Genomic DNA, 23976 nt, shown 5'->3' on the forward strand with positions numbered 1-23976 from the left:
CTGATTTGACCCTTTTAAGCTCCTCATGTGTCCTGCATGCACAATCATGACCTGAGAAGTAACAAAAAACTGCATCCGCTGAATGACAAATTACCGTTGGTGAAATAAATCCTAAGTCCTTTCAGGTGAAATTGAAAACCTGGATACACAGGTGATCCTGTCAGCATTAGACCACTGTGGATTTTCTGGTGCTTTCCACAGGAAGGTCCACATTATCACCTGAATGTGAGCATGTTATCCTATTTATTTGAGGTGACCATGACAGTTTATGTGATCTTTGATTTCCCCCCCCTTTACATATATATATATATATATATATATATATATATATATATATATATATGTTTATTTATTTATATATATATACAGTATATATATATGTTTATTTATATATATATATATATATATATGTTTTTTATATATATAATTTCATACATACATATATTATTTTCTAAAAAAGTAATTTATTGTCTTCTTTTTGTCATCCTGACTTCCAGTCACCACTAGGTGGCAGACTGTAGCAACATGCAGTGGTTAAGCAATTCTTAAATATCTTCAGTCAAAAGAGGGACTGTTTTCTCACACATGGAAGGCTGAGAAAAAAAAGAAAAGCTGAAATCATTTAAATCTACAGTCAGGATCTGTGTTGGCCGGGCCTCATGTAAACCATGTGAAAGCTAGTCATAATTTCCTGTTTTCACAAACAACCATAAAATAGGCCGAGACGAGATGCACACACACACACACACTCACACAAACACACACATATAAACGTACTCCTGCTGACCTAAACCAGGCCTAAATGAGTGCTTCCAGTTTCTCTCATGTGGTCTCTCTGTGACGCTGGCTGGTCTGACTGATAGCTTGGTTTCCCCTCACAGCTGCTCGCCATCCACAGGCCTGATGAAAGGCTGCCTGCCTGTCCGTCTGTCTGTCTGTCCGTCAACACAGGGACAAAGACACAGAGGCCTCGCCACACGTGTAATTAGCATTGCTTCACAAAGATTATGAATCGTCTTGAGGGGAGAAATGACTCGCTCGTTGTAATTTGTCGAAACCAGAATAGGAAAGTTGACAGAGAGAAACCACAGAATGTAGGAACGCAGCCAACCCTGGGTGGATTAGATGCAAAACGTATTTAATTTCAATCAAAATATTCTTTCAGTCATTCATTGCAGTAGGTTTGATTGATATGTACATAATCGTATGGCTGCAAAGATATGGCGATGTTGTAATCGAACAGTCCCTTATAACTCCGACATGTGCGTTTTGCCTGCTGTTAATGGCGCCACTTAGCACAGCTCAAATCAAATGAGGAAGCACGAAGACATTCACATATACATCCTTTTCTTTTGAAATATATACAGACATTGATCACATATCTCCTGAAATAATACATAAACAATCTACTTTGTCAAATTAATTCAAATATAAACAGGCTGACATTTTACTTTTCTTCATGAAGGCTTGTACATTAAAACATAATGAAACAAAACAAACCAGTAATAAAATAGCTTATCAAATGCATAGCATTTTTTTTGTTAGACACACACTGCACTAAGTGCAATACGTAGAGAATTTAAAAAAATCTACATATGGGATAAATAAGCATCGTACCAAAACTGGGTGTGTCTGTTTACTGTAAATTAGCTTTTGTCGAACCCTTTAACCCCCAAAAAAGGGACATTCACTCAGTGAAATGCCAGATAGTAATGTAGCTTGTAGATTGAATGTCTAACATACAAATATTTACTTTAATGGCTTGATTTTGTGACAGCAAACACAATTATATCCACATGGTGGATATTTTGTTATGCATGGGCACTCTTGAAATCATGCAAATATCAAATGTAGTACGATTAAAAACAGGAGTGTACAGACTTTAACCCGGGCTAGCCAATGGTGGAAGGTGGGAAATGAAAAATGCACTAACGCTGTTATATCATGACCCAGCTGCAATTTCCATTCAACAATAAAAACATGAAGTTCTTCCAGTCTGAACCCTAGTTCCACAACTTATTCCAAACAAAATTCCCCATCTTTGTCTAGAAAGGAGGGAGTTTCCACTTGAAAAAGCATGAACCCTTCCAATGGAAAATGAATAAAGGCACTTTGGAGATGCCTGAGGCAAGATTGAGTGACTGTGTGAAATGTATCCAAACCAATGATGTAGGCATAGATTGATAGCTCCACATCCCTAAAAAGTTGTTCTCTGCTCAGCTTCATTTGAAATAAAAGCCCTTTTTCCCCCCTTTCTTCTTTGCAGAAAGCACGGATGGTTTACAGATTTATTCAGGCTTTTTTTCATGCAATTAGGAGCTGAGTCATTTTTACATTGGCTAACTGATTGTCACTGAAATGGTCACTGTACTGTCCTGAAGGAAAGAGGTAGCGCAGTCCGTGGGTACTTTGGCTGTATAGAATATCAATAATGTTCTTTGACTTCGTCTTCTGACAAACAAACAGCCAGTAGTCACTTTTCACTTCCTCAGCAGCCGCTCCTCCATCACTTCCTGGACTGGCAGTGTCTCGTCTTGCAAGGTGCTTTGACTAATGGAGTCCCCTTGTGGCCTCATGCTGCTCTGGAAAAACAGAGCCGTCTCATTGGCCTCTTCCTGGACAGGGCTCCCGAAGGCATCATCCTGACCCGCCCCTTCGCTACCGAGAGACGTCTGGCTGACATAGACGACTATGACATCGCCGCTGAAGTTCATCACCTGACCGCTGGAGATAAAGGTGGTGTTGTGGCTCCCAGACACCTGACCTGTACGGAAAAATGTGGGAAGGAGAAATAGAGGGAATTGTGAGAAGTAGAAAACACATAGGCACAAGTGTGGCAAAGGGATAGGAAATGGGACACTATTTATGGGTAATATTTGCCTGGTACATACACTTTTTTTCTAATGTGGGCTAGTGTGACAAAAGCCATGGTTTCATGACAAATAAATCAACATTGACTGGTACAGAAAATAATGGGTAGATTGACACCTTATTGGGAAATTATGTTTCTATATGGTACAGTTGTGCAAGACATGGCCTTCAAATTCTGCCACATACAGCCAGTGAAGACGGGATTATATCTTGGCTAACCTCAGATGACAAACGGACAGAGGGCGTAATGACCATGCAGGATGACCACAGAGAGGCCACAGCTACATAGACCGCCATATCATATCCTTTCTGCCTTATTTGTTTCAGGGTCCAGCACTTTTTAGCGTGAGAAACTCAAGACCTCTGAAAACAACCTTATTTGGGTTTAAGATTTTACAGACATGGCTGAATAAATGCAAAATATTTTGATGTTCACCTCTGTCTAACCTTTATTTCCGTGTTTCTCAAGAAGAAACGTACAAACTGGCGACAGAACAAGCCGACTGTTCTACTATTATTCATGTACTACTTATATAAGGATTCCAGCCAACCAGGTGAATTAGGAAATAAAATGTGTGTTTTTGTTTTGTAAGCCATCTTTCACCACAATAAGCCTCTGGTTCCCATTTTATCCAGCCTTCTGTCTGAGTTTCCAGCCGACAGGACAAGCCGACCCTCAGTGACTCACACTCACACACACACACGCACACACACACACACACACATACACATACACTTACACCCCTATAAAGTTGCAAAGGCAGACAAACCCAATCACAGTAAGTGTGGCTCAGTGTTCCCCATCTGAGAGCCTTTCCTGGAATATCAGTCTGAGAGGTCGAGCTCAAAACTATGTCAATTCACCACAACTTTGAAAACAAAGCTCTGTGGAATCTGCTTTGGGTTCTTCTGTCAAGCTGATTTCTTTTCTGGATGCCCAACAATTGTGTGCTGACAGGGTTTTTAAACCAAAGACTAAAGTTGAACTTGTGTACCCCTCTCCAGCTCATTCTCAGCAAAAACCACAATTGTACGCAGCTCTCTGCCAAATGTTGCTCATTTTACATGGACAGCTGCCAGTTTAATTCCTCGAGCAGTAAAACATATCTGGGTCATTACTGCTGTCAATATGTTCTTAAACAAATGCTTGTAAACCCCAAAACTGAAGCTGCTGAGAGTCCAACGTATGACTGATGTTGAATACTGTCCAGCATCTATGTGTGAACAATGTGAGACTAAAATGGAACATCACTTCTTTTTTTTTACTCACAATTATAAATAGATTCCATGCAGGGAACTATTTAATCACCTGCGATTGCCATGGGAAATGATGTTCCACTCAGGCCAGCCAGGGTGTAATTAAAGAACCAAGTCATCAGTGAGAGTCAAAACAGCTTTTTGTGTGTCTGTGTGTGTTTTTTTTTTGTTGGGTGGGCAGGGTTATGAAAGTATTACTCAAGCTGCGCACATCTTGCTTCAATTAAAGCTGTGGTCACTTTGCGCAACCCTATGGAACTCTGGGTAAACAGTAGCTTTGAAGATGGCCTAGTTCAGAATGACACACGCACACCACTGTATGTTAGAGTGTGGTTCTGGTGGTTCACTAGTTCATCAAACACTCAGATATCTCATTCCTGCTTTCTGTGTGGTCCTTCGAAGTCCGGGGTCAAGCCATCAATACCGGCTTTCATAAGACATATTTCTTAGAAACAATCACACAAATTCTGCGTTCAAATAATGAAACTAAAATGTTCAGCTAAAAATACCCCAGTTTAAACTAACCACTGTACTCATCAGACCGTTTTGATCATACGGCCTTAAGAACTAACCATAACCACTCAGTGTTTGAGGCACAATACATATACGTTTTCCAGAGTTTTTTCTTTTTGGCAGTGTAACTTGTATTGTTCTCGTAAAGAACAATACAAGTTACACCATGTGAAAGTGAAACTTTCCATTAAAACCAACATTCATTTCTTTGTGTTGTTCTTGGTCGCCAGTCCCACCTATTATGAAAAGAGAACGCTGCTGGTTTCTATATCAAATCACGTATGGGTATGACCCTGTGGCCATACAGTGGTGGTGACTGTCGACATAAACAAAGAACCAAGAATCCACCTGGCAAACACAACTGTGGTCCAACAGACTTAGTAATGAGCCAATATCCCCGGAGCACACAACATGGTGCATTCAGTTTTCATTGACAGTTTGAGTGGTCACAGCTAAAATATTCAGGAAATATATCTATCTCCACAGCATCTTTGTTATGCCCCATGAGATTACAACAAAAATCGCTTGACTTTCTGATGATCAACAGACAGATGTATAAAAGCACATTTCTACCATGGAATGTGTTTTGGAAAGGGTTGGTAATAATAAAAGTAAAAGCACTTTGGTACAATTTAGTCAAGATTCTGAGCAACTAAATCATCATGAGATTAACTTTCCAAGTCATAATTATGCAATAATAAGTTGGTATTTAGAGTTCATTTTTCACAACTTCTTTTTATGATACACACTGACATTTTTAGTACAATATGACTTGCTATGGCTTTTTAATGGCATAATATACTATGCATTCTTTATGACATACTATACTATTAATTTTTGATGACATACTACACTATGACTTTTCGTGACTTTTTAAAGACTTATTATTGGAAGACTTTTTATCAAATACTGTACTATTACTTTTTAGGTAGTTGGTAATGACTTTTAATCACATTTTGAGGACATACTATATTATTACTTGTTTATGACGTACTATGACTTTTTCTGGAACATAATATATTGACTTTTTTATAGCATACTTTATTACATTACATTTACATTACATTACAAATCCAAAAAAATATCCAAAGCGACTTACAATCATGTTATATTCATACACTGTACACAGCTACAGGGAACAATTCAGGGTTAAGTGTCTTGCTCAAGGACACATCGACTAGGGCAGGGATTGAACCGCCAACCCCCTGATTGAAAGACGGACCTGCTAACCACTGACCCACAGTTATTGCATGCATAATTATTTTTATTATACTACATATTTTCCTGATTTTCTTATAACATACTATACTAATACCCTTTGATGGTATACTCTATGTGACTTTATGGCATACTAAACAATGCAAGTGTTAAATTTGTACTAACCTGAGGTAAGAGTTGGTTCAGTCAGCTGACTATGGAGGCTCTCAGGTGAACACTCAAGATCTAACTCTCCAGAAGAGAGTTTGATTCCCTTGCCATCCCTCCAGGAAAGTCCCTGACCTTGCTCCGGGCTCGAGGCCTCAGTGGGCTTGTCCAGGTAGAGATCTCCAACAGATGAGGAAGTCATCAAGGGGCTGACCGAGGTCATCGGAGAGGTTGTACCGTTCTCTGTCGAGGTGGAGTCTGTGCTTGCCAGTCTGTACAATTCCTCCTGCTTTACCAGTGACCTGTCAGTCAGGTGAAGTTTGAACTCTGGTCTTATCTGAGCTTGAGACAGCGGCAGGCAGAGTTCATTTTCTCCATTACCGCCTGTCCTGACACTCCCAATTCTCTCTTCTTTCCCACTTTCATCTCCATCCAGCCCTCTGCATGAGCAGGTTCCTGGAGTCCCGGGGCTGACAGCCTGGCTACAGTCCTCATTATCCCCTACTTCCAATGGCTCATGGACAGGAATGACACACACACAAGAACCTGCCAAAAGAGGAGACACACTCGCAACCTCCTCTTCTTCTGACACCTCCTCGGGTTCTCCGGGCCCTTCACTCTGATCCTCCATCACTATCTTCCCCTTGGTCCCTTCTTCCTCCGTCCTTTCCCCCGTTAAGGGCAGTGAGACCTTGACATCGGGAACGGATGTTGGAAAGGTGCATGGGTGCTCATCGGCGGGGCTGTGGGGTGCTTGGCAGATGAGTTTGGTCGTCTCACATGGTATATATTTGGGGCCACCTCCTAATCCTCCTCCGGCTCCACTGTGGTAAAGAGGGGCCAAGGTCTCCTGGAACAGCAGAAACAAAGAAAGGGGCATTGTAAGTTACTGTTATTTTGTGCATGAGTAGTAAGACGTATGTGATTTCCCAAACCCTACACCATGTAGTAATAGACGTAGAAGCTGTATTTATTTCTGATTGCTTCTTTTGATAATTTTTTTCATAAACAATCTAATAAGTAGGTGGGATTACTTGCAAACACTTTGGCTTCAATGTATTTCTATAGCGTTCTTACTGAAACTCCACTTTACCTGTTGTATCCTAGTCCTCTTCAGATTCTGGACACAGGATCGCAGATTTACTAGACAAAGAAACAACCCATTGTATCTTAATACTGAGTGCAATGCAGTGGAAGAACTCTTAATGATTTCTGGTGAAGATGTATTGCAAAGAGGTAAATGAACACCTGAAATGATCATTCTTAATGTGATCAGACGTTAGATAGTCACTTTTACTCAATACTTGAGTTGGTCTTTTTAGGTAAATGCAATGTCTTTTTTTTTAACCAATGTCTGCAATGTATGACACCTTGAAAACATATATTCATGTAAATAACAATAATGAAACATCATAGCTAGAGATGAACTTCAAGATGAATATGACTGTAACTTACCAGAGAGTAATTTCAGTTTGTCTTTGTAGCAGAAGAGGAGCAGGATGAGGAGGCAGAGAACTGTGATGACTGACAGCACGGACACTACAACCCAGGAGGATGCTGCACCTGCAAGATAGAGGAGTTCAGAGCTTGGTTTTCCACTCCACATAACATCTGCCAAAAGGTACAAAAAGTCATAAATATCTGTCAAGGATAGAAATAAATCACACACTATTTCTCTTAAACTTCCAATTATCAGAGACTATTAGCCCGAGGAAAGTGTATCTATATTTTGAGGGCTTGAATGTGCATTACATTGGCTCTGTATGGTGACAAGTCTGCAGTGAAGGTGTCAATGTCTTACCAGAAATAAATGGTCCACACACTGCATCAGCCTGAGCGGTGCCTGGCTGTGTTTCCCTCTTGTCTTTAGCCTTGCAGCTAGAAGAGAGGATGAAATCACAAAAACAGTCAGGGGGAGTATTTAAACAACTGGACCTACTAGTTGTTGGTTTTTCTTTCCCTCTACATTTTACAGGCCAACCTGAAATCCTTTACAGATGAATCTGCAATGGACAGAAAAAGGAACAGATGGAGAAAAAAAAAAAAAATTCTTCCTCCCTCTTTCCACCATCATCATCACGCATCCGGCCGGCAGTGGAAGCTGGTATCTGGTGCAGGGTTCCAGGGGAAGTGGTGTGAGTATTACTCATTAGGGGCTGGTTGGTGGTGAGGCACACAACAACTACCCAATTGCATTTTCCCTTCATGATTCCAGACTAAAACCTGTGTGTGTGTGTGTGTGTGTGTGTGTGTGTGTGTGCATTTAAACTCACTTAGTCCATTGTTTGCATTTTTCGGCACTGTTGTCAGCAGAGAAGAAGCCTTTCTTACATGCGACACATGTCTGCCTTCCATTGGAAGACTCTGGAATTAATAACAAATTGTAGCGTTGCTCTCAGTGACCCTCTCAGCTGCTGTAATTGTTTGAGGTGTGTTTTGTGTTCACGTGTCTCACCGAGGTCCACCTCGAGTCCATGTCCAGGACTGCAGATGGGTATCTTCTCACAGTACTCACAGTTGATGTGGTAGCATTGGAGGCTGGAATGGCAGCGACATGGCTCCTCTGCCACAAGGTTTTCAGGCCTCTCCATAAAACCCTTAACTGGTAGTCAATGGTAAGAGTATATTAGTGCAAAGGCAGGTCCTTGAAAAGAATGATCATGTGCGTTACATCTAAAACTCCACTCCGCAGGCTGATCTGCTGGTACTGACCTGGGTCACAGCGCTTCTGCAGGCGACATTGGTCCTCTCTAGTCCAGCCAGGCTGGTATTCACCCGGATTACATTTATTACATATAGTCGGTTTGGAATTAGTGCACTCGGAAAACAAACGGAAGCCTAACCAAAAATAAAGAGACAGAGGGATAAAGAAAGACAGATGGCGTTAACAACCCGTACATAATCACATAAACACTAACAAACCCTTATGGAAGAAGAGAAAAGAGGAATGAAATTGACAAAATTAGAGCCCCTTTTCTATTAAAATGAATGAGTACTTTTAGTGGACCAAATGTCAATGCAAAATGTGTGTGGTTGTGAAAACACACGTGTACGTCAGTGCCATTTTTAGCTAAGATGTTCCTTTTTTAAGCATTCTTCCTCTTTTGATTTAGGATCTTTGTGAATGGAAATCTATTTTTATTGTATGCTACTTACGTCGTGCAAATCAGCTACTTTCTTGTGTAATTTCTGTGTGTGTGTCTGTGTGTGTGTGTGTGTGTGTGTGTGTGTGTGTGTGTGTGTGTGTGTGTGTGTGTGTGTGTGTGTGTGTGTGTTATTACCTGGTTGACACTTCTTGCAGCACCTGGAGCCTAATAAATAATGTGTTTCATTACACCGGAGAGATTTGGAGACAGCGTTCTAAAAACACATCAGGACATAAAATTAGTTTTATGTTATTTTGAGTAAGATAGCTTTTTCATGTGATATACATATATATATACAGACATTATCAAAGAACAAAATAGAAAAGTGAAGACCAAATTTCTTTGGAACTTGGAACATCATTCCTTCTAAAGATGAGCAAAAACATAGATCTCTCTTCAGTGCTTTTAAAAAACTGTTTTATGCATGCCACACTTTTCTACTGCAATTATTCTCCTTCTTTAGCTCATCTTTCAAATCCACATGTGATATTTTCAGATGGTGGTGAGTAATGAGAGGAAGACGATGGTTAAATATCTCCAAGACATGCCCAGGAATTCTTTCCATACTCTCAGAAGCACCTGACCACAGCACACCCTCCAAACCATCAAACCAAAACCAATAGCAACCAGTCGCATAAGGAGAACTAACTGGAACTTAATCCAATCCAGTCCAGTTGGCTTGAAATAATAATAATTAAAAAACACTTGGCTGCTGATGTTCTCCTGATCCCCACTCGCCAGCGGCTAAAAGACACTCACCATGTTATTGGTAGAATTGGTCAACTTGCCTAATCAGTAAATGAGAATAAAACCAAATCTTGAGGCAGCAGTTAAGCTTAAAGGTGAATTCATTATATTCAAACTTGATATAATACTTGATATCCTTACTATGGAATGCTAGAGCTTTAGTTGCAATGAACATGGAAGTTAACAGTGAAACATCTGTGTATGTTTTAAACAATAAATGGGAACTCTGATTTTAAAAAAAGAGGCCACAAAGGTAAGCCGTGCAGGCTCTCACATACTGAACACATGCTCCAGCCAAACTAAATTAGGGACCGGTGAACTCCGAGCCACATTGCTGAATTAGAGAATCTGGCTGTTATGACAGGATATATGCCAAAGCCACAGTGTCTATATTTAAATGTAAAACAAATACAACCTCTAAGCCTGACTGCACTCTAACTTGGTATCAAACCTTCTACTTTTCCCTCACTCAGCCCTTCTGAAAGCTTCTTTTTCCAATGAAATTATACATTAATTTAGTCATTCATTCTGTAATGTGTACTCTAAAGAAATGCTGGTGCCGCAGAGGTCCAGTTAAGTGAAATGTGATCAAGCCATCATCCTCTTTCCAGAGACGACCGTCATCATAATCGTCAGCAATGGCTATCTTTTCTTTCCAATGGTGCATCCGTCTGGACTCAAATGTCAACCTTCCTCAAAAGAATTACATTCTTAGTTTTAAAAAAAATAAAAAATGGTTTCATGTTAAAATCTTAAGAGGCACAATATTATTAGATAAAGGAAATAATGTGATTTAACTCTAACATTGTCTTTCACACCCTGTCCTCCTCTTTCTCTTGTTATTTCTTTCCCTCTCTTTCTCACACCTCCACGTTAAACTCTGTTTAGCCTCAGTGTCTGTCTGTCTGTCTGTCTGTCTGTCTGTCTGTCTGTCTGGCCCCGGGCTTCAACACCAAGAACACGGAGGCTTTTAATTACCTCCATTAAGCCTCTCACACATCAGCCAGTCTTGGTTTTATAATGTAACCAGAGGGATCATGATGCACAGCGCTCACAGCTCAGACTGCAGCGCTAACAAGGACCATGTGCTGCGGCAGAAGTGACACAAGTAACGGTTCCCATGCTAAGAGGTTCATGTTTGTGTACTGTAGATAGGTGGATGAATAGACAGACAGAGACGTGGAGACACAAAGGACAGTGGTGGTCAAGCCATACAACCAAAAGAAAGCTGGGAATTGTATTTTTATTACATCTAAATATTGGGTGTCAGTTATGCAAGGTTTTCGACTCACTAAATATATATGTAAGACTAAAAGAGCTGATCCACCCTATATGATTATAGGTTATGATGGAATATCCAACCTCAAAGCTAACTTTATTTGCTGGGGATTCAAACATACACTTGAGTTTGAGTGTGTGTGTGAGTCTAATGATGAGGGAGGTAAAAGGGGAAATAGTCAGTTTTGGCCATTCAATGTAGAAAAAAGGACAAAGGGTCATCAAGTGTCCCGTTGCTCTGGTGATATAACATTATTACCCATGTGAACATATTTTCCCAGCATTTGTGTGATCCTATCAAACAAGTGCATTCCAACAGCAGTCAGAATACAAGAGAATTTGCATAACGGCAGCCGTTGGCATCAAGCCAAGAGAAGCACAGCGTGCTGCACAATTTAATCTGAGTACACTGTTTGCTAATGTGATTCATTTTTTAAAAAGGTATTGAAACAACTTATTTGAATTGCCATACCTGTAAAATCAGGATATTTAAAACATCTCCTGATAAAAACATTCAAAACTTCAACCATGTATGAGCATGAAAAAGAAATTACTCAAGTAATATTCAAAGGCAGTTTAAAATGTCTTGTGTTAAAGGCTGGTTGTGATTTTCAATAAAAGCCAGATATCAAGTGACACAGCAGAGGCAGCTGTCCGAGAAAAAACTCATGATGCAAGCAGTTTTGATAGAAGACAGAGCTCAATTGGGTTGTGTCAGCTCCATACTAAAAGTGTTATCACTATTATAATCTAATGATGTCTCCACACAAAGCTCTATTGTCACACACTAGACAGTTTTTTTCCCAATAATTTGATGTGTCTGTTGTATAGTTAAACCAAACTTGGATCTGCAGTTGTGTCATTGTTCAAGTCTGACTACTGACATGACGGTGGATGGATGGATGGAGCTACAGCGGGTTAGAAATAAAGCTCTTGGTCAATTAAATGATTACAATGAAGACGGGTTGCTGGTTGAATATTAGATGGAGGGAGTTGGGAAAGAGGTACTGAGAGATTGCCGATGGATAATCGAATGAAAGATGCTCAAGGGCATGAATTGCTAATAAAATAGTAAAGGAGCCATGTGGGGTAGGCAAACAAATGAATCCACCAAACCTCAATTGAGAGCATTGACACTTGAAGTATTCTTGAGCATTGACATCTTGAAGTAATCTTGTATTGCTCAATGTTACACAGACAGTTTGGAATTGACTTGGATAAAGTGGTTGAAGACCAAAACATTAAGGGGAATTCTTTGGGGATGCTGTGAGTCAGCAATGGCAAGACCACGGTGAGAACAAACCAAAGACAAAGGTTTGCAGAGTCGCCTTCAAACGTACATTCAAAACTGTTCTTCCCTTCCAGACACTGACTCGTTTTTCCAGCTATCATACTCTTGTTGCCACTACTTGAACAAATGATGCTTGGTATTTGACACCATGCCTCTCTGGATCTCTGCATGGACAAGACGCAGTGCCCTGCCTACGCGCTCTCTCTTGCAACACATGTCTGTGAAGCAGAGAAGAAAAAAAACAGGGAAGAAAGAGCGTCTGTTCCAGTCAAAGTCGGAACCATGCTGACTTACGATAACAGGCACACGGGCAAACAGGCAGTGGCAGCCGGCTGGTGCCCTGCAGTCCCACCACTACGACCACATCCTATAAACTATACTTCCACCTGGACAGAGTTAGCTCCTTGGACTAAACAACATAGACAACAACATGCCACGGCCCATTCACTTAAATTAAACTGTGGCAGGGGATCAGCTGGGGCCATTACGCAGTTCTTATGATGTCAATGAAAACAATAAAATGATGCTTTGCATGATGTATTAAAGTAAACTGCGAGTAGCCGTATGGCGACAGTGACTGTGAAACATAGGAATATGTTGTTGTTGTTGTTTAAAGTGGCAACTCTTGTTGGACTCTGCTTCTCACGTTGGAAGTCTCTTCTCTGGAAGAGCCAACGAGATTCCCGATGAGCCATTTGGCCCGCGCGAGATAATACTTTGCACAGGGCGAAAGCGCATTCAGCTGCCAGCTGGCTTTCTGCGGTCAGAACAGGCGAGGTGGACTCAACCCAAACACAACTATTTCCAGTCAGTGTGAAAATCCCCCCCTTCCCGTCCTTCTCCCTTTGACCAGTTCATACGACTTGTGATGACACATATTCTGGTTTACTGTTACAAACCTCCTTCCCCATCTCCTCACGCAAAATAAAACATCAGGGGTGTCAGAATGTTGTCAATAGCCCTTTCCTAAAACGTAGTGCATATAGGAGACAAGAGTATGACATGCACTCCTAATTGTGTTATCAGGTACCTCTAAACCTTCTATTTATTACAAGAAGTGTGTTATTACCTGTGCGTAAAAGGTGACGAGGACGCACGTTATCCAGCCTCGGACTCTCCAACTTGTAGAAGTGTTCGATCTCATCTTTGCTGGTTAATTTGAGGCAAACTTCTCAGCCCAGGTGACGACTCTTAACGCCAAGATCCAATTCCTCTTCAGATGAACTCACAGTCCTTTTCTTGTGCGCGGGGGCCTCCACACCATCTCACAGGGCATTATTGCGCCTTCATTCATGAGGCAGCTGCAGTTACCACCTTTCTTCTCATCCTTCTGCTATCACCCACGCGTTGTGGAGAAAGCTGCATGCAACAGCTTGTAAAAACGGACTGAGGGAGGGAGGGAGGGAACGAACTCCTCCCACGTTGCCATACTGTATGCCAAAACGAGGTTCACTCCCACTCTTCTTTCCTACCTCTGAGCACAGCTCTATTTCATATGTGACAGGTAAAGTAAGTGTGTCTGGTTGTTCTCTGGGATGTAGGAGATTACCATTGGTCCCATATTAGAAATACTGTCACTACATGTTTCTGTGATGACCAACTTTAATGTTTAATGCGCAACTTATTTTCGAAAGAGTTTCTCAAGGAGCACTTCTCATGTGATTGGCCAAACAAGTTATGTTATGAGCTCAAGCCAGATAACCACACACTTGATCAAAAGCCTGTGGTCATGCTAGGTGAGCGGGCAGCTCCTGGAACACTCCTGTATATTTCTACAGTTGGAAAAAAACATTAATTTTAAAGCATCGTGACAGCCCCCTTGGGCAGAAAGAGAGAAAAAACAACGTATTTGCATGGCGAGTCAATGAGGGGCGGTTTGAGAAAGAGGAGAAAATGTTCCTTCAAGTTGACAGTTATGCAAATATTGAATTGCATGCGAAGGCCCTGAATGGATAAAACAGGGTTGATCGACACAAGAGCAAAGAAGAGGTAAACAACAAAAGAGATGCAAAGAAATGAAGCAATCTATATTCCTTGTTAAGAGTTATGGAACTGGAGAGAGAAAAGAAAAGAAGAAAAAAAAGAGACAAAAGGATATATTTTAAAATGATCAATCAGATATCGGTGTTAATGTGCAGCACTCGTTGCATATAGTGGTATTCCGGACGTTTTTACAAATTATGACTAAAAAATTACAATGACTTGAGGTGTGTAGATAGGTAAAAAAAAGTTGAATTCAAAAGTTCAATTGAGGGAGAAAGAAGAATAATGAGGATTTTAGGCTGAGCCAGTGGAGGCAAAGGGCTCTGTCCTCCCTCTCCCCCACTTCCTGTCAAAACATGCTGAGAGAAGCTGTTTTGTGGTGGAGCCTCTGCAGCTCGCACGGTAGCAATTAAGAGCCAGATTAGACTCTCATAGCAATGAGAAACCTCAACTTGAGTCTGAACGCACCCCAAACATTCACACCAAAGTCAACCCCCGAACATCAAAACTGAAAACATTGAGAAGTCGCCGTTAGGCTCCACTTCTAACATAAAAGTTACAATTTAGGTTGTTTTGATGTATAAAAATATCGATCCACTGCAGGCAAACACCATGCAAGCGTCACACTTCAGATGACCTGGGTCAGAGCACACAGCCTGTGCAGATGTGTCTGCAAGGATGTGGGTTGTGTTGCTTAGCATCACTTACAACAAGTCAAAGTTCATGTATATTCCAGACAGCTCATCAATTAACACACTATGGGCCAGTGGAATGGTTTCCATGAAAGTAACACACACTTGTTCCATAGAAGAAAGCAGCCGCAGCCTGATTTGGTACCATGGTATTGGAGGGAGCTTCAAGGGTTCGGCACGGCTTCCCTTGAAAGAAGCGGAGAGGGCTTAAAAAAACCCAAAAAAAACATACATGTGGCCCTCACATCCACACAGAACACAGTGGAATAATAACAGTAAGGCTTCGAACCGCGGGTTGGATCTGCTTGCTTTGGAAACAGATTTGACCAGTGAGTCACCAAAGTCACCGATGTGAGTAAGAGCTGCCTGCTGACGCCATTTCTGCAGCAACAAAGTGCCAGGAGAACTTTCATGGACACATGCACAGACAGAGAAAGCCAAGCAGAGGGTCTTGGCAATCAGAGGCTTTGTTTTGACACAAAGCTGCTCAATAGAAATCAAAATCACACATCAGGCATCTCTCTGCAGTTACATATCTGCAGACACAGACAGATACACAGGCACGCCCACAAAGTTCCACCCTGTCGCGTATCTGTTATTTGTCCACCTGGCACGTTATCAGTGACGATGGTTGAATATTAGCCTGGAAAATGCAAATTCTGTTTTCTTTTATCAAGAAGGGATCATTCACTCGCATAATGTTCAACCAATAAATGAGTGCCACTCCACAATGCCCTGCTTTACACACGTCTATTTCCAATATTTGTAAATGTACTGCATTCCACTACATGTCAATCAGAAGTGTCCAACATGATTTTTATGGACAATATCATTGACATGGCAAACCACATTTTCTGCTACTTAATGTCAAACAATAATTACAAAATAAAGATGGATTGTGCTTTAATTGCCCCTTTTGAATTCCTGTGGTGACATTCTGAGGTCCACACACACACACACACACACACATCTTTGAGATCAGTCGCATGCATTTGATGATGTAGGCCAAAGTTAACCACGTTAATTTGAGAGATAGTGCAATCTTGACGGCAGATGTGAGCTTTTACTTTGGCTCTTATTTGCAGTGGGAATGTCCCATAAGATGGACTTTGGTTTGTTGTACTAAGCAGACAATAGACCACATCAAAGGGTTGGCTGTGAGGGGCAGGGACAGCAAGTGTGTGTTTGTCTGTGAAATGACTTTGTTTTACAGCCTCCCAACACCTGTCGACACTCAGATCCATGAGCCATAATCAAAACGTGGGACACCAAGAAGTGTAAAAGCATGCCGACATTCAGTGAAGCCTCCAGAGGCATATTTAAGTACACAACTGATCTCCATCTTTTATTACACCATGACACCGATTTCAAATATACATGAGTACCATCCTTTCCAGTACAGTGTATGATAGTCATTTCTCATAGAGCATATCTAAAAAGAACAACAAAAATAGAACCAAATACCCACTTTAGAAAAAGAAAAAAGTACAGTTATCTGAGACACTGCAACACAGAGACAAGATGCAACGGACAGAAGGAATAATTATCAGCAGTGTTCCCTTCCGACTTCACATTGCCAAAACGGATAAACAAAAAATAAATCCATTAACAGTAGTGATAATGTTCATCATGTATAAGAGTCTGAATTAAAACAAATCATACATAGACAGACCATATCAAAGAACAAAATAGAAAATAGGAAGGTGAAGTGCAAATTTCTTTGGAAGTTAGAATAGTTTCTTTTCTTTTTCATTAAGACATAAATAAGTTATAAAATACAAGCTGTCAAAACAAAAACAAAAACAGTGACAGACTTTGAAGAAATAAAAGGCGAGACAGATTTTTTTCATAGCTTCAAGTATGCAATACTTCAGAGAGCCGCACAGACGCACTGTACAAGGCATTCTTAACAGAGCCATTTATCGTCTTTCGGTACAATAATTAGATAATAAATGCATGTTAATGCATCTATCGTACAACCTTTTGCTCCGAGGTGGGGTTTGAAATTCTAAATGAAATCCAGCAGGTCGTGCTCAGAGTTTTGTTTCCTAATGATGAGTGAAGCTCTTCTGATACAAGAAGTACTGCGGTGAAATCAAATGAAATCTTGTGATACTTTTTTAAGTCCAGAAACGTCCGAGAAACAAGTCCCTTGTTATCACTCTGAGTGCATCTCAACACTGTTCAGTGTCTTCCTCTCTCTCCCCTCGTTCTCAAATGACAAATGTTGACAACACCGATTTCACAAAAGCAATCCCTTGTCCTCGACAATGCTTTTGAAAACCTCAGCTGTCACTGCTAAAAAAAAAACATTGCTTTTAACCTTAAAAGAGCACGGAGTCCTGCTGCACTGGAGGTTTTAAATCAATTGAACTTTCAGCAAACCTTGATATCTTGAAACTGAACTACATTACACACGATTTTGTTCTACTTTAAACTGAACCATTGCCTTTCCCAGTAGAATGAAATGCTCCAAAAGACAGCAGGGGATTGTCAGTGAGTTGCAGTCATCGATCACTTCTTTCTCTGGAAGACGTTTGCCAGCATGGCGCCGGAGGTGGTTAGCTGGCCCATCTTGCTTAGGAACTTGGTCTTGGCATCTTCACCCACCAAACTGGAGGCAATGGACATGGAGCTATGGGAAAAGAAAAAAAAAAAAAAAAAAAAAGGGCGTACAGGTTGAATTTGGCCACGATGAAGCGACAAGCTTAACTCTGCTTTATTTACATGTATTGTGACAAGCTTGGACAAAACAGGGACAACCTGAGGCCGTCACAATATGGACCATACAACCTTTACTATTAAACGGGAAATGCCGTGTGCCAATACAGCCCCTCCTGATCTTTACAGTCTAACGACACCATAAGTTCCTCTTTTGAGTTATCTGGGATTCAGATTGAGCAGTTACACTCTGCCCTTCTGTTGAGCAATGCAGCAGCTTGGCAAACATCACATCTTAACACCATCCCCAAACTTAAGTTAATTACTTTAAGGAGTCCGTTGACTGGTGAACACTATCTCAGAACTTCAAGATGAGAACAACTAAACAATGTGTTATCAAAATGGCTCATATCAGCAAACTGTTAGCTTACTGTTGTATGCATCACATCGCTTGTTCTACATACAGTATTTATAGGAAATTATAGACATTTCATATACCTTTCGGAAGAAATGTGCATAAGCATGTGAAATGTACTAAACTGGAGTATTAAACCATTGTTATGGAATGCCAATAGTAAGTAAATGGGGAGAGGGAAGTTCTACAAGGTCAAAACTACTCGAAAGACACAAGCTGCGCAAATAATAATCCACATGATCAAATATAGTATGAGAAGGCGACTTGTAACACCAAAATGAAAGAGGAACAAACATCTCTTGGCACGGACCGAGATTTTAACCTCAGAGACAAGCAGACATATGCACACTTCTTTCATCCATATATGCACACTTCTTTCATCCATATATGCACACTTCTTTCATCCATATATGCACACTTCTTTCATCCATATATGCACACTCTTCATGAGCCAACACATGTTAACACGATGGGTGGAACATCATTTAAAAAGACACCCACAGTTTGGCCAGTTTCCTAGCTCTCTTAGTGTTCCCCAAACAACTCCTTTTATTGTTCTGCTCTCTCTGTGTGAAGATACCCACATAATGAGTGTGGTTCAAAACTCTTAAGTGGTCTGCTCTCCCATGAGTAATAAACTAGCAATTCAGGTCCAGACCCAACACTATTAAGTGATCTCTCCCCTCACAGTTGGACTACTTCTTCCTCCCTACAAATACCTTTTAATTACCACTTTAAAGCCATCCCGGCATCGCTTGCAATAAAATCCAATATTTTGCAAATCATTTCAGAAGTAGTGATAGTGTGAATGGGACTGATTGTTTGTCCTCACCCTTGTGCGTCAGCCATTCCTCTGTTTTCCACCTTGATTTCGCACTCTTTGATCATAGAACTTAGAATAACCTATGGAGGACACGACAAAGACACATGAAATGTCACTAAAAACAAACTGAATGATTTAATCACATTTTTGTTTGTAATCCACTTCAAATCCATCGATACAATACTTGCAAACAGCATGCTGTTAACCACTGAAGTGGTACAAGACAGGTGGCGTATAGTCTAATTATGTTGCAACATCACTGAATAAAAACCTTTTATGTATTTTTATGTTTTATTGCATGGAAGTTCCACTTTGGAAAATAATGCCTGTCTTGGTAGCCGGTATGCAGACCTGACAGACAGAGCGGATGTGTACGCAGGGAAAAAATAAAATCAGCTGATCATTAGTCACCTTGGGAAAATGCTCACATGAAATGGTACGCTTGAGATTTTGGAGACACAAATAAAATTGGCAGACGTGTGTGTGTGTGTGTGTGTTTATATGTGTGTGTGTGTGTGTGTGTGTGTCTGAGAAAGAGGTGAAGAGTCAGACTGTGTGTCTTCACCAAAAGTATGTAAGATCTTCTGTGGAAAAAAACAACACAGAAAGAAGGAGACTCTCGGGTCCAGTGGGACGAGCTACTAAACACATGCATGCATTGTGAGCATAGGAGTCGGTGTCTGAATATGTGCATGAAAATCCCCCCCCCCCCCCCTTCCTCCAGGAGTGCCTCCTAACCTCATGCTCAGGAGAGAGCTGCTCCATGTCAGCGCGGAGACACCTGAGGCCAGGCAGGAAGTGGTTGACCATCACCTCCTCGGAAATAACTGCACAGGAAGTTAAGGACGGGAATGATCCAAAGCACCTTGCAGCACCATGAATGAGTGCATTACTATTCATACGGTAGAAATCACTTTCGGGGCTCCAATGCAGGTTTCGGAAATGTGGGTGTTCACTTTAAAATTGAGTAATTTGGAAATGACAGAATGGAAGAAAAGGAACGCAAAAACCGACCTTACCTTCCAGACATTCTTGTTTTTCTCACTACATGTAGAGGCATATACATTAAAAAGCTAGTGTTTTCAGAGCCAAGATGTTACAAACACTATTTGGATAGTGATTCCAGGCATTTCCAGATGTATGGAGTATACTTAGGACTATTCTAAATAACAGTGAATAAAAGCACTATTTAAAAAATGTTTTCCTTTGATTGTACAAATATATGTATTGCTATACCACATTATGTTGACACAAACCTAGATTTAAGTACACTACTACTTTGTCCAGGACTGTATGTGTTATGCCACCTGTCACTGCCAGTTTAACTTTATGGGACACAGAGTGAACAAATCTATATTTTTAGAGATGGGAATGTACAATGTCAGAGCTGTCACACTGATTACATGAGAAAGAAGTGCAGTGGGAGGTAAAGCCTCTGAGGTTAGGCCTATACCTCCTGGACACTACTGCACTGCACAATAACAGCCTGACAAAGATCCACAGGAATGAACCTCAGACCAGCTGCAGTGTGTGTGTGTGTGTGTGTGTGTGTGTGTGTGTGTGTGTGTGTGTGTGTGTGTGTGTGCCTAGGGTGTGGTTGACAGAAGGAGTAGAGAGATGGAAAAAAAGGAGTGTGAAAGGAGAACTAGTAAGAGAGGAAACAAGAAGAAGAGAAAGGCGACAGAGCAGAGGTAGAGTAAACGAGTCCTATCCTGGGAACTGTTACTTACGATTGGAGTTGATGCTCAGCCCTTCCCTCATCTCACGCGCGTTCTCCCTCTCTCATCCTTTCCTTTGCTTAACCAACCCTATAATTACTCCAGCCCCAAAATGGAGGCAGCTTATTTCCCTTTCTCCTTCTGCCAAATGACAGGCAGACTCAGCCAACACACACACTGAACCACACTCACACACACACACACACACTCAGGGGCCACACTGATACTTACCACACAGTTCAGCCGGCACATCCAGGAGCACATCTAACCAGTGCAGCTAGCGTTTGGCCCGGTATTCTAACGACCTTCCAACTGACTCACTGTTACAATAGCGAACCCTGAACCCAAGCCAACCTTCACACGGACTTCGAGTAAATCTTTAGGAAATACATACAGTGAGCTGACCTTTTGGAAGACGTGAACTGAATTGCACATTGTTCCCCTTAAGATTCACAAGTCATCTGGCTGTTACGCGTTTAGCGTATATAGCTGTAATCAGGACAATAAATTAAAGTAAATCCAAGCTGACCAGTGTATGGCCCATCTAGTATGACCTCTGGAAGGATACAGCAGCAGGAGAGGGCGCTGTAGGCCTCAAACAGCTGGGTGGCAACGTCGATCCTCTTGCTCTCCGCCGTCTGGCTGTTGTTAGCCAGCGCCAGCTTGTGAAGATGTGGCAACACGACTAGAGGAATTCATTTACAGACATAAAGTGAGTGCACATGAAAAGAAGCAGCAACGTCAAAGCAAAACCAACTAATTAGAACTGGTTCGCGATTGGAAATTGTATGAATTTGTGGTCTTTCACATACACTCATCTCTAAAGCGCGGCTCTGCGTTGGGTCCAACTCTTCCAAACGTCCTGATGATCTCCATGTGCAAAGAGTGCTGATCTTGGTACTGCGGGTCTTCCAGGAAGGATGCCAGCTGCATTTTAACACGCTCCAGCAGCTACACACATGCACAGGAACTATGTTTAAACATGTTTCATAATGGTTTGCGAAACAATTATTCAATTAAATTCATAGTCAGCATATTAGAAAGTGTGAAGATAGTTTCCTACCTCTTTTTGTGTGACGGTCTCCATGATGGTACCAAAGGCCGGTATAGTTGATATCCTCACTGAGCTAAATGCAGCAGGAGCGCAAGACAATGGTTTGACCATTCACAGTCACTGGTATCACTACTTTAGGTATTCTCCCATTGAAACATCAGATCATTGGGTTTTAACCACAACTTAGACGGCCTCAGGTCAGGCCATTTGTAGCTATTTTCAGAGCTTTCTAAATAATGCTACTAATGGAGTCAAATATACTGGAATTATTATTTCTCTGCATATTTGTTATTACAAGTGCCCAGAAGGCATTTATTCTAAAACCACAAAGAAGTGTGACTATTTTGGTTTAGATATGTTCTAGGTTCATCCAACTATAGTGATTACTTAGTAATGACCACTAGCAGCTCGCTAGTAACCACAGTGACGGAGGTGTTTGCACACAGTTGATTGCCAGTTTAACAGCTAAATGCTTTGTTGATCTAGTACGTTTGTGTTTGACTGGGCAGTTTTAACAATGACCATCTGCTACTATTGACCTATTAAGATCAGTTATTTTCCTTCTACGAGTTTAAAAACCTCCCTCGTATTGAATTCCTCTGTAACATGAAACTTGCTAAACATTGATTATAATATTTGACCCCTATCTACATTGAACACTATATTAAATATATCAGGAAAATATGCAGCTACTTGTTTTTTTAGGGCATCATTTAATTCCCAACAGTCATAAAAAATATGAAAAAACATAATACTGTGGAATAATAATATCTGAACATACTCAATGATTATAATGGACTGTGATAAGCAAGATTAATGGGGTGCTGTTAGGGTGCAGTTAGATAATCATACCACTGTCAGCAGGAGCTGTAAAGAGATACACTTGAGCCATCTTGGACTCAGAAGATATGAGAAAGATATTATGTCAAAAATGAATAAATATATGTTGAATCTATAAGTTGGGTCAAGTGTGCATTAGCATACGCATTTAAATACAGACAATGATGAGATGAGAAGGGCTGCATTCCAACAGTGTCGCCACTAATTTCATCATCTTGTCTAATCACAAACATGTGAGCCTCACGCTGGCAGCCCCAAAGCTGATCTTTGAATAACTGTCAAGGCAAGGCATGCTTATACAGCAATGAAAAGGACACATGTGTGCTACTTGATTGAACTTAGGGAGATTTAAGTACTCATCCAACTTAAAATGTTTAGCCAATCATTGTGGCTCCAACTCAGGGGATCATTGAAGACGGGATACAGGAAGAGAGACAATTTACTTCAGGTTCCAACATCCTTTTCCACTGAATGTTTGTGGTGGTTAAAGAATCTGCCACTGGTGTACTTCAGATGTAGTGAAGGGTTTTGTCGCCACAAGGGCTCATTTTTTTTGGCCCATTCAAGCTCAGCGAAACAAAGGGAGGACACTGCTACACTGTAAGGATGCAGCCCACAAAATGACAACGTTTACAGAGAGGTTTTCTTGTGTCGATTGACTCACAATTCAGGCCCACTGCACAGAGTTATAAGGGCCGGAGCCGCACGACGATCTACTAATGCTTCACTCATGCCTCGGAGAACCAACTGCAAACCCACCACACAGCATGATGAGAGAGAGGGGAGAGGCAGGGTGGGAGGAGACAGAGACAGTAGGGAGGGGAGGAAAGATAGAGGGTGGGAGGAGAGAGAGGTAAAGGAAAGATGTAAAGATAGAAGGGATGATATTGAGGAGAGAAACAGAGAGACAGAGAGAGAGAGAGAGAGAGAGAGAGAGAGAGAGAGAGAGAGACAGAGACAACGAGAGAGAGAGAGAGGATAAAACTGCAAAAGTAGGGGCAAAGATAACCAACCAGTAGCTGACAGATTGGTCGGGAGGAGGGGCCCTGCTTAAACGGAGTACGGTGGGGAGGAAGATGGGGGGGTTACAGATGAGCATGCTGGAACTGTGCAATTGTCGCATGCAGACAATGTGCAATCACATCTGGACAGGTTAGTGTCGCAGACTGATGACGTGATGAGAGCTGGTGTGGGTACGAGTTGCAGATTGATGATGCGCACATGCAGAGGGTTAGTGTAAACAGCGGTTGGTCTGAGCCCGAACCAACACAGGAACAACTCCACACAACAAAAAAAACGATGCCATTCAAAAGGAGTATTAA

General features: G+C 41.2%; 2 protein-coding genes across 10 annotated transcripts in view; both read right to left on the reverse strand.

The window, feature by feature from the left end:
- Nucleotides 1-1121: 1121 nt before the first annotated feature.
- On the reverse strand, nt 1122-13815 carry tnfrsf11a (tumor necrosis factor receptor superfamily, member 11a, NFKB activator). The gene is made up of 10 exons (XM_034560592.1): nt 13538-13815; nt 9288-9366; nt 8719-8844; nt 8462-8608; nt 8280-8370; nt 7808-7884; nt 7462-7569; nt 7100-7149; nt 6025-6856; nt 1122-2764 (listed from the first exon to the last, which is right to left on the reverse strand). The coding sequence occupies exons 1-10, from the start codon at nt 13610-13612 to the stop codon at nt 2481-2483; spliced, it is 1869 nt and encodes a 622-aa protein (XP_034416483.1). The 5' UTR covers nt 13613-13815; the 3' UTR covers nt 1122-2480.
- Nucleotides 13816-16461: 2646 nt separating this feature from the next.
- Nucleotides 16462-23976, reverse strand: part of relch (RAB11 binding and LisH domain, coiled-coil and HEAT repeat containing) — a 31624-nt gene continuing 24109 nt past the window's right edge. For 4 of the 9 annotated variants that reach the window (XR_004611701.1, XM_034559708.1, XM_034559711.1 and 1 more), the window contains 7 exons: nt 23319-23401; nt 21824-21887; nt 21573-21711; nt 21329-21445; nt 19781-19869; nt 19052-19122; nt 16462-17778 (listed from right to left, as the gene is read on the reverse strand). Coding sequence is in view for 6 of the 9 variants with exons in the window: in XM_034559708.1 (XP_034415599.1) it covers nt 17658-17778; nt 19052-19122; nt 19781-19869; nt 21329-21445; nt 21573-21711; nt 21824-21887; nt 23319-23401 (684 nt within the window). In the remaining 3 variants the exon portion in view is untranslated. Of the gene's footprint in view, nt 17779-19051; nt 19123-19780; nt 19870-21328; nt 21446-21572; nt 21712-21823; nt 23402-23976 lie in introns of those variants that run through there. The other 5 variants (XM_034559706.1, XM_034559709.1, XM_034559712.1 and 2 more) reach the window with 4 other exon arrangements.

Source organism: Cyclopterus lumpus, chromosome 20 (assembly GCF_009769545.1).
Source record: "Cyclopterus lumpus isolate fCycLum1 chromosome 20, fCycLum1.pri, whole genome shotgun sequence".
Classification (NCBI taxonomy): Eukaryota; Metazoa; Chordata; class Actinopteri; order Perciformes; family Cyclopteridae; genus Cyclopterus; species Cyclopterus lumpus.

Excerpts from the sequence above, each read along its gene's own strand:
- tnfrsf11a (XM_034560592.1), bottom strand. The coding sequence starts at position 13,612 with ATGAGATCGAACACTTCTACAAGTTGGAGAGTCCGAGGCTGGATAACG. Across the intron at positions 8,845-9,287 it reads CTGCAAGAAGTGTCAACCAG|GCTTCCGTTTGTTTTCCGAG; the intron begins GTAATAACACAC and ends ATTTTTGGTTAG. Across the intron at positions 7,885-8,279 it reads AAATGCAAACAATGGACTAA|CTGCAAGGCTAAAGACAAGA; the intron begins GTGAGTTTAAAT and ends CCTCTCTTCTAG.